A 14718-nucleotide genomic window follows, 5' to 3' on the forward strand; every position below is an offset into this window, starting at 1 on the left:
TTCATTCATGTCCTGATGTTTCATCATCCTTTGGTATGATGAGATACTAAAGGGAATGTTGAAATAACGGACCCGATAATACCTCATTATCTAAAAAAAATTTTAAAAGAGATGTTTGTCCGTGGTCATTCTGCTCCTCTTATAATTACACAAGTGATACTGCTATATCAGAAGCAAATGGGATTATTTAACAAATACGGAAAGTATTTTAAAAACCTGTCGACGTAATTCTTGATAGGCTGTGTATTAGGATTTCTTTTAAGAAAAACAAAATAAAACATAGTGTCCGAACAATAAGGTATGTGAGAATGTGAGAACAGTGATCAGCTTCACGGACTTGGCTCCATTTAGGTTACATGAGTCATGTAACCAAATCTGAAAGTCTGAAAAATCTGAGAGCGTCCTGAACCCTTCTTCTTCATAAAGATGACTTCATTATAATGTCTTATTAAATGTAATAATTATCTCACAGGCAAGATTTCTCAAGGGGTATCTACATATCATAATATTTGTTACATGATACGTAATTTTTTTTAAAAAAAATAAGTGATTATGCTAGAAAATGTTGCTAAACACCAAGTGTTCCTTGGGTCCTAAACTCATAGCTTTAATACAATATTGGATATTTGGTTGTTGTTCACTTAAGAGTTTTCAAAGCCTTGTTATAGGAAATACTGTTAGAACACTAAACAGTACACAAAGGAAGTTCTGAAGAACATTCTGCAGTTTTACCTGGACTCTTGTGAGCAACTGAGATAAGCTAAGAAGCTCTTACCAGGTGACCTCATGCAAAACAAATCAAACAACATTCCAAGAAGAGTTTATCCACAATGAGCCCTAAAGCATTCAAGCGCTTTGGGGATGTACAAGATAAACTCTAACGGATTAGTTATTTGTGATGGAGTTCTATGATGCCAGTCTGGACCATGCAGTGGTATCACTGGAACCTATCTATTGTTTCTAAGGTAAAGTATCCTCTAGTAAACTTTGATGAGCCACTTACAAGACAATACCATCAGCAGGAAGCTCCAAATTTCAGGGCAATGTTATTGTCCTGGACTGAAAAAGGCAGGGTATATATGATGGAAAAGCTAACGTGAGTTTCTGACACGCGGTTAACAAATATCTGCTATTCAGATTTTTTTAAGTATTAAGGCATGAAGAAGCAATAGAGATGCAGGGAATCATCACTAGCACTGCAGTGAGAAATCAGTAAAAAAAAAAAAATTTTTTTTTAGGTGGGTGCAAAGAGTACAGTTAATTAAAACCAGGTGGCAAGGTCCACAAGGAAACTAAGGATGTGTTTTATTCCATGATGGGAGATAAAGGTTTCAGGAAGCTTGGTTTTGCTTGAACTTTCTTAAGTGGAGAAGCAAACAAAAAAAGTGTATGGTGTTTACTTCATTATAAGTGACTTTAAATGTAACTGCTGACCCTATCCCCACTATAAAAAAAAAAAAAGTGTGGCTATCATTTAAAATGGATAGTGTTGCATTTAGTGACAATGATTCCGTTAAAGAGCAAGTTTAGGTAAATGCCCTTTTAAATGTCCTCAGAAGGAAAATTTAAAAGGGAACCATATTCCAGTAGTCTGAGAGAATGCTTAGATGGCAGCCATGAAGCCCTTGGAGCGGTGGTTTCACACTGTGAGCAGTTCTCATGCTCTAGTACAGTGGGAATCTTCCCCTGATGCTTCTAGGTTGTGTGAATACTGGGAAGAGGAAGGGTGACCCCTCTAAATGGCTGGACCCCCGGGTGATGAGAAGAAAGGAATGTTATCAAAATTCCCTTCAAACGGAACTGAAACACCACAATGGCAGGTTACTGGAGGACAAAGCCTGCAGCGAGGGTGAGACCCCCACTATCAAGGAGTATTGGCTTGGGCACAGTTGCGGAGATGCCTATGTAAAAGAGAAAAGCCATGGTTAATTTTAAAGCGGCAAAAAAAAAGAATTAAAAAGACAAAACCAAGACCAAGAGGCATGGTTTACAGTTCTTTGATGATCTGGTTAATGAACTTTTCACACTAATTGCACAGGACCTTGGAGTGCCTTTTTCCATTAGAGGTTCAGACTTACTCAGTTGAATTAGACCGAGGTCTAAATCTTTTGCCTCTGATTTTCTTTCTGTTGCCTCCCAGGTTACCTGAAAAAGATGGTTTATGGCTAGATTTGAATATAAATAAAACAATCGCTGTGTGTTTAATTACGGTATTTCAAGTGGGTGCAATTCACAACCAGCACCAGCCCAGAACAGAGGGCTTTAGAGCATTGTGCAGCCTTCTCAATGTGTCCAGTGAGCTGGTGCTACCAAATCCCATCATTTCCCATCCAAGAAAAAAGAACTGGATTCTCTCATAATAAATGCCCTCCTCTCTGTTGGGAGGAGAGCTTAAGACCTAACAAAAAAGAACAAGTCTTTACAACCGGGAACCACAAAATATAGACTTTAGGTTATGTGGACAGACGGGTTCAGAATGCTGCCCTATACCTTGCCAAGAGTTACTGCGAGGTCGCCCATTTTCACAGATGTCCGAAATATGTTTTGTGTCTGGAATCCTTTCACTCCAAGAATGAGAGAGTCCATTTGACCTGAAATTGAAAATGTATATATATTGTTCAAAAATATAATCAAATGAATGTTTTGAAATCAGTAAGCAACATTTCTAAGCATTACTGTGCATTAAAATAAATCAAGAAAGAAAAAATCTGAAATGAAAGAATGAAGAGAACATGAAAGTCTTCATGAAGAAGGCAGAATTACACAACATTCAATTTAAGAAAAGTCAAATACAATGGAACCCCATTACAAGAGTTTGTAATTGAAAAGTATCAGGATGCAAGGCAAGCCAATTACATTCCCAAGAACCATATATAGCAAATTCACTACATATTTCGGTTACATAACCCACGCAACAGAGTTATAATGGGGTCCCACCATAGATGTTTCTTAATTGTAAAGCAATGGCTTCCATTCAAATATTATGAGAACATGGACTTCCAAGAGATTTCATTAAGATTTGCTCAATTGAACCTGCCTTTATCAAAGTAATATTTAGGTTTTCTTAAACAACAAAATTATTTTCTGAGAATTGGCATTTTTCTCCACAAATATGTTCCCCCCAAACATGACACTGTTGGTTAACTGTCCAATAACTGAAATGAGTCAGATGTTTACCATGGAGGTGTCTCTCACAAAGTCCATGTACCGTTAAGACCTTCTGCTCTTTGTGTCCTGCCATCTTTAAATGAATTGTCTACAAGAAGCAAAATTTACATACCCACCTTGTACCACATAAGAAAAGCATTTTGACAAACTACATATACTTAGGAGGAGTCACATAATTTGGTACAATATTTAACTGTTTAAAAGTCAAAACCCATTGAGATTTTGCTAAAATCTGGTAATGATTCAAATTGATATTTTAAGCTCTTCTTGAAGTACTTTAGAAAATAGCACTGGACTTTAAATCTTTTCCACGTATCATACCAGTTAATTGCTAACAATGTCTATTTTAAAAGGAACTTTCTACTGATGAATGAAAATAAATGGAACTTAGCACAATTATTACATAATTCCCTAGATTTTTCAACACCATTTGCTAAGTATAGAATGACTCCTATTTTGTACAAAAGAACAACAGAAATTCTGCTGGAATTCATTGATTTCTACACTTCTTTACCATATTATTTAATTTAAAATTAAATACTTGACCAAGAAAATAATTATATAGTGAGAGAATTTAAGTAAATCTTATTCTCTTAGCCAAAAACTCCCCAATAAATTAAAAGAATAAAATTTTTGAACATCCTACTATAGAACTGTACTCCTTATGCAGAAACTAATCATTTTACTTTTGCTTTAGGCTATGTTATTTGAGTAAAAACATCCTTCATGCTGAGGACAGTTCCACAGAGAGTTCCCAGATCTCACTAATTCCTTCTATTCTTTTTCCTGATGTTTATAAAGAGTGAGATCCACTGCAGAATTTTTACAGAGTATTTACTCTATTTAGAACTCCAGAAGAGATCATGTTTCTTCTCAATAAACTAGCAATTTCCCTTTCAGTCTACAAAGTAACTACCGTGCCCAAAGTTATGCAGCGGGCTATCAAATCTTTTTTTCTATACATTACATCCCTACCAATAAGTTTAAAGAAACTCTTCCACAGGAATATTTTAGCTTTTTTCAATGTGAATGTAGGTCTCATTTCCTAGAACATTCCAACTATTTATTTCTTCTGTCAGCTTATTTTATTAAGCAGTTATAAAGCATGCAGAATTTTAAATGGTCTTATACACCTTAAGATCCTAGAGCAAGAATACAGCATCCAAGTTTAAGACATATAAATAATATATTAACCCCATTTGGACTGTTATAAAACTCAGGCAAACATTAAATATGCTTAAATTAATTTGGCAACCAAGCTCTAAGTTATAAAGTCTAGAATTAGTCATTCCAGGAATGAAAGGCAAAATCGTAATATTCAAATATATGATTCACAGAGAAGCAATCTTTTTTTTTCACACCAAGCTTAGCTTGATAAATTTAAAATTAAAAAAATATTCAATGCAGCATTATATTACCAATTTATTTTAACAACTGCTTTTATTGAAGCGTGACAGTAACCTTTTTCTTTGACTACCAAGCATGACATAAAGCTCACCATTTAAAATACGATAAAATACTATGTGTCGTTTCTTAGGCAGTATAAGAGCAAGATTGAAAAACCCTGGGGTTTCTATATAGATTTAGGGTTGTTATTTGCTTAGATTTGTTTTGTTTGGATTTCTGGCCTGATTTGTTAAACCAGTGGTTCTGAGCATATGGCATTTTGAAGTAGAGTAATCAAAGAACAAAGGATACTATTTTTTTTTAACATTCAAGAAAGAAGGAAGAAGTAATCAAACCTGCTGCAAAATAATGAAATGTTCTGACTAATGGAATAATGTGTGATGGAACAGGTAGAAATCTGAAAATGCGACAGAAAAGCAGACCTCTTCTTAGAACTAGATGCTGAGTTTGTGCTCACTCCAGGAGGAATGTCGCTATAAAAAGAGTCGCCATCTCCAGGCTCTTTTACATAATCTCCCTGGGGTAACTGTCTAAGGCATAATAAACATTTCAGAGTCAGAAAACAAGACACACACATGAGCACAGACATATACAAATAGTATTTTAGGAAAAAAGAGGTAGGGATAATGAGCTCCATGAATCAAGTCTATAACAACATGTAAGATTATTAATAAATGTGACAAGTTAAAGTCATTCTAACTGTAGAGGTCAGAAATGCAATCACTGAAGTTTTTACAGTCTGGATGAACAAATCCTTGCTTCAGGGGAAATACAGGAAAAGATGAGGTTTTTCACTGTAACTTCATTACACTTAGAGATGTGAACTGCTGTTTTGTCTTAAAAAAAAAAAAAAAAGACACACAAAAAAACCTGGTGCTGAAGGAGACATGTTGAGACAGACAGTCCTTGCCCAGATAAGGCATCGTTTTTCTCACTGTGGTGAGTAAACTATTCATAATTTCTAAATATTATATAATGTAACCTTGATTTGGTCTTAAAAGAACTGATTGATTTCTAAACTATGTTCTATAATTTAATCCAAATAAATTCTTATTCGAGTTTTCTGTTCAATTTGGAGCCTCACTGTTCATTTAACAGAAATATAATTGAAAGAGATTCAAAGGGCAATCAAAAATGTAATTCTATAACTGCACACTAGAATGTGTAAAGGAAGATAATTTAGCAAAAGGAAGAAAGGGTTGAAAAAATAACAGAATTCTTGTTGAGACTAGAGGAAGATATTTATAGGTGGCTGGTGGGTGATCTCCATTCTTCATCTCCAACAAGGGAAAATCTACATGGTCTGCACTATTACTGACCCCACTCACTCTGAGATTGAATTAACTAAGATTGGAACAGATTTTTATTACTTCTCCTAAGGGAACAGGATAGAAAACTTTAGATAGGACCGCCTGGTCAACCCTCCTACCTTGGTAGCTAATCTGATCCTTTGCCAGTGCATGGCCCCCAGACAAACAACTGCACCTCAAACTTGATTTGGTTCCATTCAGCACTAAAGTTGGAGGTGGTACAAACTAGCGTCGGACTGAGAATTTTAAACAGAGCTGTACTTAACTAGGTCTTCAACAAAGGCCCACATTTGCTAACGTCTCTTCCTATTTATTTTTCCCTTAGTTACCACACTAGTCATGGTTACTTGCTGATGCTAAATTCAATCCCTAAAATGTTTCGGCTGTTTCCTTGCTTATGCCAACTACCACATTGTTTTAAATGTTTAAAATGCTTGGTCATTCATTCTTTCGAATGACTGAATATGCTCTCTTATACTCTTTCAATGCTATATATTCACACATCTCTACAAATAAAATTGTTCAACTGATACAAAGCACCTATATTAATTTGTGTGATTAAATCTACTCCTCCCCTTTAAAGAAATCAAATTTCTCATTAGACTTGTATGTAAGATTGATTTTACCTATAATTCTTTGATACATATTCCTTCAAAATATTTTAACCCTTTAAGTGACTTCAGCTCATAATCGTAATCTTTTTTTTTCCCAGTGTATTTTGAAACATTAATTTTATAGGAAAAGCAATGCAATGTAATCTTTCTTTTTCCCAGTGTATTATGAAACATTAATTTTATAGGAAAAACAATGCAATTTCCCCATATTTATAGTGTTAATAACACAGGACAAATGATATATCTGCTTATGCAAGAGCTCTTTAAATCTCTGGAATCATATTTTCTGTCTTGCCTCCTATCAGTAAAATACTCTATCAATTCTTTGAAAAATGCTCTCAATAAAATCAAAATTCTGTAAGTTGCCTCAGGTAGGAAAATTCCCTTTTGTATCATATTAATATTTATAAAAGAATGCCAAAGTACATCCTATCAACATTACATTTCCAATAATAATCCTTATGGCTAACAAGTCATTTCTGTCACTATTACCTTTAATGATAATCTTTATAAACTGATGAGATGTGCCTCACTAAATTCAAATTAAATAAAGATAAGTTCTGACTACACTTGATCTTGCCCATTAATCTATCCCCCAAACTACTCTCTCTTTACATGGTTCTGACATTCGGGCACTTACCAAGGGCTCACTTAGCTAAGACTGCAGGATTAAACGAACTGCCTCTCGCAATGGATGGTGTTTTTTTTAAATTTTTTGTTCATTTGTTTGTTTGTTTTACCTAAGCACATTTTACCAGTCCTTCAATGTAATTTCTCTGCAGTCCATTGTCATCTTTTACACTGTGCACAAACATCCTAAATGCTAAACATATCATAAACTATGGGCTTCAGTCAAAGGGTTGAAAGGAAAGTTTAAGTTCAGTGAACTCTGGGGGTATAGCCTTGCTTTTATCATCCCAGGCAGATTAGATTCCTATCTATCTCTACTGTGAAGTCTCCAAAATAAAGAAACTACGCTGCATTCTCCTTAAAATTCCACAAGGAATGCATGTAACTTTCTTCACACAATAAATGCATTAAAATGTTAATAATAGATGAGGAACTTTGTTAAAGATCTTTTAAGAATAATACTTAACATCCTTCACTGTCCAGAAATTTATTCTTTTTTCAATATCCAATTACATATTATTACAAACCTATTTCTTCTTGATTAACCTTTAGTGAAGATAGAGAGTATCAGGTCCCCGTGATCAATAAAATACTATTTCATCATTTATTATAAAAGATCATAAATGACCAACTAAGTAATAGCTTTAAATTTGTTAAAATTGAATTTATTTTTCTAGTCTTTATAGTTTTCTTCCTAAATTTTGCTAGTTTCAATAGAATTTTGGAATTAGGTGGCCTGACCAATGCTAAGTTTTAGAATGGAAAAATTACCTCATATTTCCAATATCACATGCAAATATTTTAGACATATATATGAATTTCTTTTATAAATAATGACCAAAAGAAAATAAAAGCTTATTTAACTAAATTCTTTTTCCTCAGAAAGGATTCCTGTTATGAGGGAAGTCTAATGTTTCCTTAAAGAGTCCACTGAACCATGATATTTAACTTAATAATCCTTACACATACTCAAAATGAGATTACAATGAAAAAAATTAAGTCTTAACCTTAATGCTGAAGGAGCCATTTCTCCAAAGCTTTGTAGGTGTCTGGGCTGTCTGCTATTGGAATCGTTACTTTTCTGTTTGAAGAAATATTGTGTAATGTGTACTAAGTCACACTGACAGATGCATGAGTATCACTGAAATAATAATAATATTTTAAAAAAAACTAAGAAAGGCTTGAAAAAATGAGGGAGGTTCACAAGCAGAAAGTAAAGTGGCTAAAACAGGTGAGAGAGAGAAAAGAAATGGGGAAGGGGGTTTTGCTTAAGGTATGGATCAGGAAGACATGATCTAATTATTTATTCTAATTCACATTATGTATGTTCAGTGATGTATGTTCATTTCAGACAAAGGAAGAGAACATTGAGGAATGTGGATGCTTTATAAATCCAAGTTTAATGAATGTTTTCTTATCCTATTGCTATTTGCAAACCTGCCTGAAAACCAAAATTCTTGTTACGAAGTATACAGCTGCTAAGTCCTAAAGCAATTATGGTAAAATAGAAACAATAGCATCAACTGAAAAAAAATTATGGAGGTCTTCGTTCCTGGAGATTTTAAAGTAAATAATCAAGTCGTCCTTCCAACTATATGACATCTAAGAATTCTCCATGGCTCCACAGTCCCATGGTCCTACCCTTCACAAGACGACACTGGCAAATTTAAAGTGATACCGTTCATGTATGGCGTTCTGTCTCCCAGAATCGGACTTCTATTTTTTATTAGGCAGTTGGTAAACAAAAAGAAAAAAAAATGGGTTTCCTTCTTATCTTTTTGCCAGACATGAAATTAAACCTATCACACATTCCTTCAATATAAAGAAAACCTTGAGGACACATTCTCTGGTGGGAAAATTTACCAGGTTATCAGGTTTCTTCACAGAATTACTTGCCTGACGTTTCCAGTAATTTGAAAGTTATGTTCAGTTTGGCATTTCTGAGCCACTGTATCATCAGTAAGAATCTGAGAAGTGGCTACATACTTAATATGCACTCAATGTCAAAGCAAACCCATATGTTCACCAATGCTTTCATACCAGCAAGTACAGGCCTTACTCATGTCAGGAATGCTGCTTTCCTCTTTGAGGACAGCCATACCTACCTACCTCTTTCATTTGAAGATTAGAGAAATGCAAAGTCTTCAGAGACCACACATTAATAACTTTCCTTACTAGAATGCTTCACAGAGTACAAAGAACTTTTGTCTGTTTTTAGAGTTGAGGAAAGTTTAAATGGTTTCCCAAGACCACATACTAGCAAGTGGATTTCTGATTCTTTTTCAATTGGTCCTCCCACCATGGAACCTCAGAGGAAAACTTAATTTAACTCAAAACTAAAAATTCTTATTTCTACTCCCTAGCACATCTTTACTGGAATATCTTCAGATATTTTCACAAGATTGTAAATTTCCTAATGCATGCTTTGGTCCATTGGCCTTACCACATTCTCTATAACCACTAACATATATTCTAAAAAAGGACAACCCTTCAGAAGATATTTATACACTCACAACTTCCTGATCTAAAGTCCCTTCCTTGCTGTTTCTCCATTTTAAGAATTATTATACAACCCTGAGATTCATTAGCTATGGACAAGGGCAAAAATAAACAAATAAAGGTTGTGCTGAAACATAGCAAAATATAAAAAATTATATCTGCTGAAATGCGACAACTCTCAAAATATGCACTAGACTCCAACAGAGTGGCCAGACTGATGAAATGGTGACTCAGTAATACCAGGAGGCATAAAATTACATCAGGCACAAAAAAGAGATTTCTAGCATAAAATTTTTCTTAACTGTACCTATGCATATATTTAGTTAGAATAGGAAATTGGTGCACAGGTTTACATATTTATCATTTTTTGTACGGTGGGCAATTACTTTATTCTGGAGAATATCCCTGGTGAGAACACATCTTAGAGCACCATAACAGCTTTGCTTATGTTACTTATTTGTGACACTGTGCTTTCCTTTTTATATAGTCAGCAATATTAAATTACATTATAGCCTTAATTCCTATGGAAATGGAGCTAAATCATCAGTTTTTGATCTTGGTATTCTGATTTTATTTTTCACTGAAGAAAGCCACCAAACTTACACTTCTGATATGGCTGATCAACTTCTACCCAACAGAAAGCATAAATAGCTCCAGCTCTTCTCCAGTCTTTTTGGACACAAGAGTTTAAAACGGGTCACAAAGAAGTCTAGTGTTTTGTGGGTTTTTTTAATTTAATTAATTTTCTTTCAATTTTACTTTCTCCACTAATGGTAGAAGTCAGTTACTCCAGGGCAAGGTCAATATTTTCTAATATCTATGGCTAACTGACCAGGATCTCAATGGGTACCCTGTAGGTACCTCTTACGGATAAAACCTTACAGGGATTTTAAATTACAATATAGAAAGAAATAGAACAAGTTTCAAGTTCTAGTTTCTGAAAAAAAATTAAAGCCATGGCTGGGTCCTGAAAAAGCGTCACCACATTTATTATGTCTTATTCCTAATGTGCCTCAGGCATTTAATGGAACAGTTGGAAAAGGTAAGTAAGTTAGGAAGCTGCATAGGTATCCTGAGTACAAAACTAGTACCATATGATATGGTCTAGATTATCAATTTCCAGGATATTTTAATTTTTTATATCAATAGCTAATAGTATTCATAATTTTTTAAATGTAAAAAGTGAAGGATGTACCCCAATATGGGCTAATCTAGATTTAGAAAAAATAGGCAAGTCTTACAGGACTACATGAATGCTTTGTATCTCTTTTTACACTGCTGGTTAAACACAGATTTTAAGGTTATGATGAATGGAGTGCCTGACTTTAGGGGCTTTTTTACTAAAACAAAAAAGTGCACTGGGCAATCAGAGATTCTAACTATGCAAATTATTTCTTTCACTACCTGTGCAATTACCTAATCCATACAAAAAAATATTTTCTTATGCAGCGATAAAACAGACTCTTCAAATGCCAAGACATTCTCCTGACCACAGCACTGTGCCTGTATAAATTTTATCATTTATGAATGAAAGTTACTAATATAACAACAGTAACAAAAAATAAGTTCCCTCAGAAAGTGTTAGGTAATAAGGGTGTTATAAACATGAACAAAAGCCAATCAACCAATGTAAACAAAGGTGACACCTTAACATAAAGGAATTTTGTTTTAGGTAGAAAAAAAAAATCAACTCCAAATATATATTACTATAAAAGTAACACAAATAAGAACTATTAATTATACTATTGTTGGATGACAGAACCATGAAAACTAAATAATGACAGATCTATTTTAAATTAATACATTCCACAGCAACATTACTAAAATTATCATTTCAAGGTCATGAAAAATCAAGATTAGTTTATGACCACTACAGCATAAAAACAAAGTGAACTTGATTTACAACTGTATGTATGAATTCCAAAGATGCGAACAGGATTTAAACCTTTCAGTTTTCAGTTCTATGTTCAGATTATTCTCATCACATACCTCTGTTCTCGATAGTTTCTTTTTATGGACAAGAAGAGAAAGAGAGAGAGAGAGAGAGAATTAGTTACCTACAAAAGTACATTAAGAGAGACCAGTAAACATAAGAGCTCTAGCATTCGTTGAAAGGTCTCCACTAGAATTTCTAATTGCAGAATTAAAATGGGGAATAAAAACACAGTCTCCCTCTCTCACACACACACACAAATTTCACTTCATCTTTCAAGGAAGTGACACCAAAGGGTTAGTGACAGTATCTTCAAGTAACCATTGTTTAAAAGCATAAAGCTTCAGTTATTAAAAAGTAATTGTTTCCTCAATGTCAATTGTATATTAAACATTTAGTAATGTCCTAAAGTCAACCCTATTTCAAATACAGGTTTTCAGACATGTACATTGATTTAAATCAGGAAATTAGTCAAGTTACTTATATATATTAACTATGTTTTCATACAAATAAAAATTACAATCATTCTTTTTGGAATACATACCCCAAACTAAGCTCTTCCTAAGAATTTCAAATAGGAAAACATAACTGGACACAAGAACATTTTGTGTATGATAAATTAGTTATCATAACAGCTAAACAGGTGATTAATTTATCATGCACAAGAATAATAATAGAATTCACAGCTGTTACGGACCTCCCAAGTCATCACTACTTATTCACTGAAGCTTCACTGAAAGCTACATTGGAAACACTCTGTTCAAAGTCTCTGTTTTTTATTTGGCCATCTCCTAAAATAAAATTGCATTAGTTTCAGAATAAACCATTCTGAAACAAAAATGTGTTCTAGAGAGTGTGGTAGTGAGGTGCCAATGATTTTTAACTTTTAAATCAAAAAAGTCCATTTAAAACTTTCTATCATGACCTAATTAGGTGTTAATATTTTGAAGACGTGTTGGAAGGTCAAGCAACTGAGCAGTAGGCTCCTTCCTCCAAGATCAAGGCTAATGTTTCCATATGGATTTCGTTTGTAGCACTTTCACCTGCCAATCTATTCCATGCACTGTCTATCTCATTTAATAATGAGTTCATGAGAGTAAAAGTGCCAATTTGATACTTAATATTTTTCATTCCTGAAACCATAAGATAGAAGAGAAAAATAAGCCAAAATCTTTCTATTCAACATGTTTTACTTTTTATTCTCTCAATCTGATTACCTGAGTGGTCCACCAGTTCCAAATGAGTATTCCTCATTTCCTATTCCTGCCATTCCCCCAAGGCTTGGAGAAGGGGTAGAAAGTTTAATTGGAAGGATTAATGAAAAAATGAGTTCTCAGGTCCTAAATTCATTTTGGAATTTGAAATAGAATATGTGTAACAGCATATTCATGAATTTAATTCGTGTATTAAAATTTCTACATCCTTATTCTATTTTTACACATATTAGAATAAATTTAGTAACACTAAAACTTTCATCAGTCAGGTTCAAATTATTTATGAAGAGAATACTGTGGTATGAACAAGATTTGTCTTTTTCCTTAATAATCTGCAAAGTACATACATTCAGAAATGAAAAAAGTGAAACCACTTAAATATCATAAAACTAAGAAATGATATACAGAAAGAAGTACTTTTCATTCTAATCATTAAAACAAACAGACACAGGTAATTTCATTAGCAGTAGGAGTAGATGTTTAGGTTTCATATTTCTGAAAGGGTAATTTTTTCCAAAATTGTAAACATGAAATATCAATTTGCATCAGTAGGTGGCAGAAAATCACACACCACAGAACTAACAATTTTGCTTTCCCTCTCACATGACCAAATGAAACCACTGAACTACTTCAAAACAGCAAGGTTGTGACGGCAATTACTACATAAGTCTTGTATCAGGGAAGTCAAGGAAATAGTGTGACTCCAAGATGGGGCTAATTCACCTGAGGTGTGAGAAGAGCTCAAACAATATATATACAGAAAGCCTTTCTTTCAGACATGTAATTTTATACTCCAAACGCTATGCTGAAATCAGCCTGTGCAAATGTAAGTATGCAATGTGCCTAACGAACTGCACATTTAAAAGGCATATAGGTACTGAGTATCTATGAGCTGCTACAGAGCTAGGTACACATTTAATTAGGGCAAAGCATTACCACTATGCTGTGCCCTCCTTCGCTGTGCTATGCCACGTCAACTACATTACGCTAAACTTTACCCTGTTGTCTGTGCTATTCGTTAACACAACCTTGCACAAATGTCTTTCTGCATTTTAATACTTATAACATACAAAGTTTATCCTGGCAGTCAACTAATTGCCCTCTCCTTTCAGCCAAAGAAACTTTCCGGGTTTTGATCTCACAACAAGTAAGAGCCACAAACACTTTTAAGGAAGTTTCTGTTAATTCAGTTGGCTTAAAACCATGTCAGGGAATAATAATAATAACAACAACAGCAACAAATGATTATATAATGCCTAGTTTATTGAAAGGTTTGGGGTAATTTTAAAGTCTAAAAAAGTCTAATTCCCAAGTCTTTTAGTAAGCCAAATTTGATCTATGAATTAAAAAAAAAAACTATAAAATGGGCTAATACGCAGAAAGTCTAGCAAAATTTGCAGGACTTCTTTCCAAAAGGAGAAACACCCCAAGCCTGGGGACCTGATACAACATTTCAGAGATCAGTAGGACTATGATTTTAACTTGAAATATTTTAAAAACTTAAGGTTCGTCACATTTAAGTTTTACTTTATTAAACATAAATAAGCTATTTGAATACTAAGGAAATTTTTCACATCATAAGATTGAAGTACTTAAAAAGGGTAATGAACATATTAAGTATACAAATAAGTTTGGAATGTGTGAAGTCATTTACTTAGCTCAATGCCTAGCTAAGGGGATCCAATATTCAAAAGTTATAAAATGTGTAACTTTTTCAAGTTTATAAATAGAACCAAAAAATTGTAAGTTGAACTTTGAAGCTTAAGAATTAGGTTTCTAAAAGTTGTAACTTATAGTTGAATTTCAATTTTAACAAATTACATCTCTGAGAGTTTTTTCTTCACACAAAAACACCCACATATGTAACAAATAACAATGCCTCCTTCATACTGGCTGTGGAGAGGTTTTGCTCTTTGCAGGATGCATGGCCACAGTGAAAGCAC

General features: G+C 33.8%; 1 protein-coding gene across 1 annotated transcript in view; it reads right to left on the reverse strand.

The window, feature by feature from the left end:
* ADAM22 (ADAM metallopeptidase domain 22) overlaps window positions 1–14718 on the reverse strand; it is a 241009-nt gene that overhangs the window by 13755 nt on the left and 212536 nt on the right. Inside the window, 3 exon segments of the mRNA XM_082845888.1 lie at window positions 2079–2145; window positions 2491–2591; window positions 11618–11635. Coding sequence (XP_082702014.1) covers window positions 2079–2145; window positions 2491–2591; window positions 11618–11635 — 186 coding nt within the window.

The sequence above is a fragment of the Leucopleurus acutus genome, assembly GCF_964270905.1.
Source record: "Leucopleurus acutus genome assembly, chromosome: 9".
NCBI classification, from domain to species: domain Eukaryota; kingdom Metazoa; phylum Chordata; class Mammalia; order Artiodactyla; family Delphinidae; genus Leucopleurus; species Leucopleurus acutus.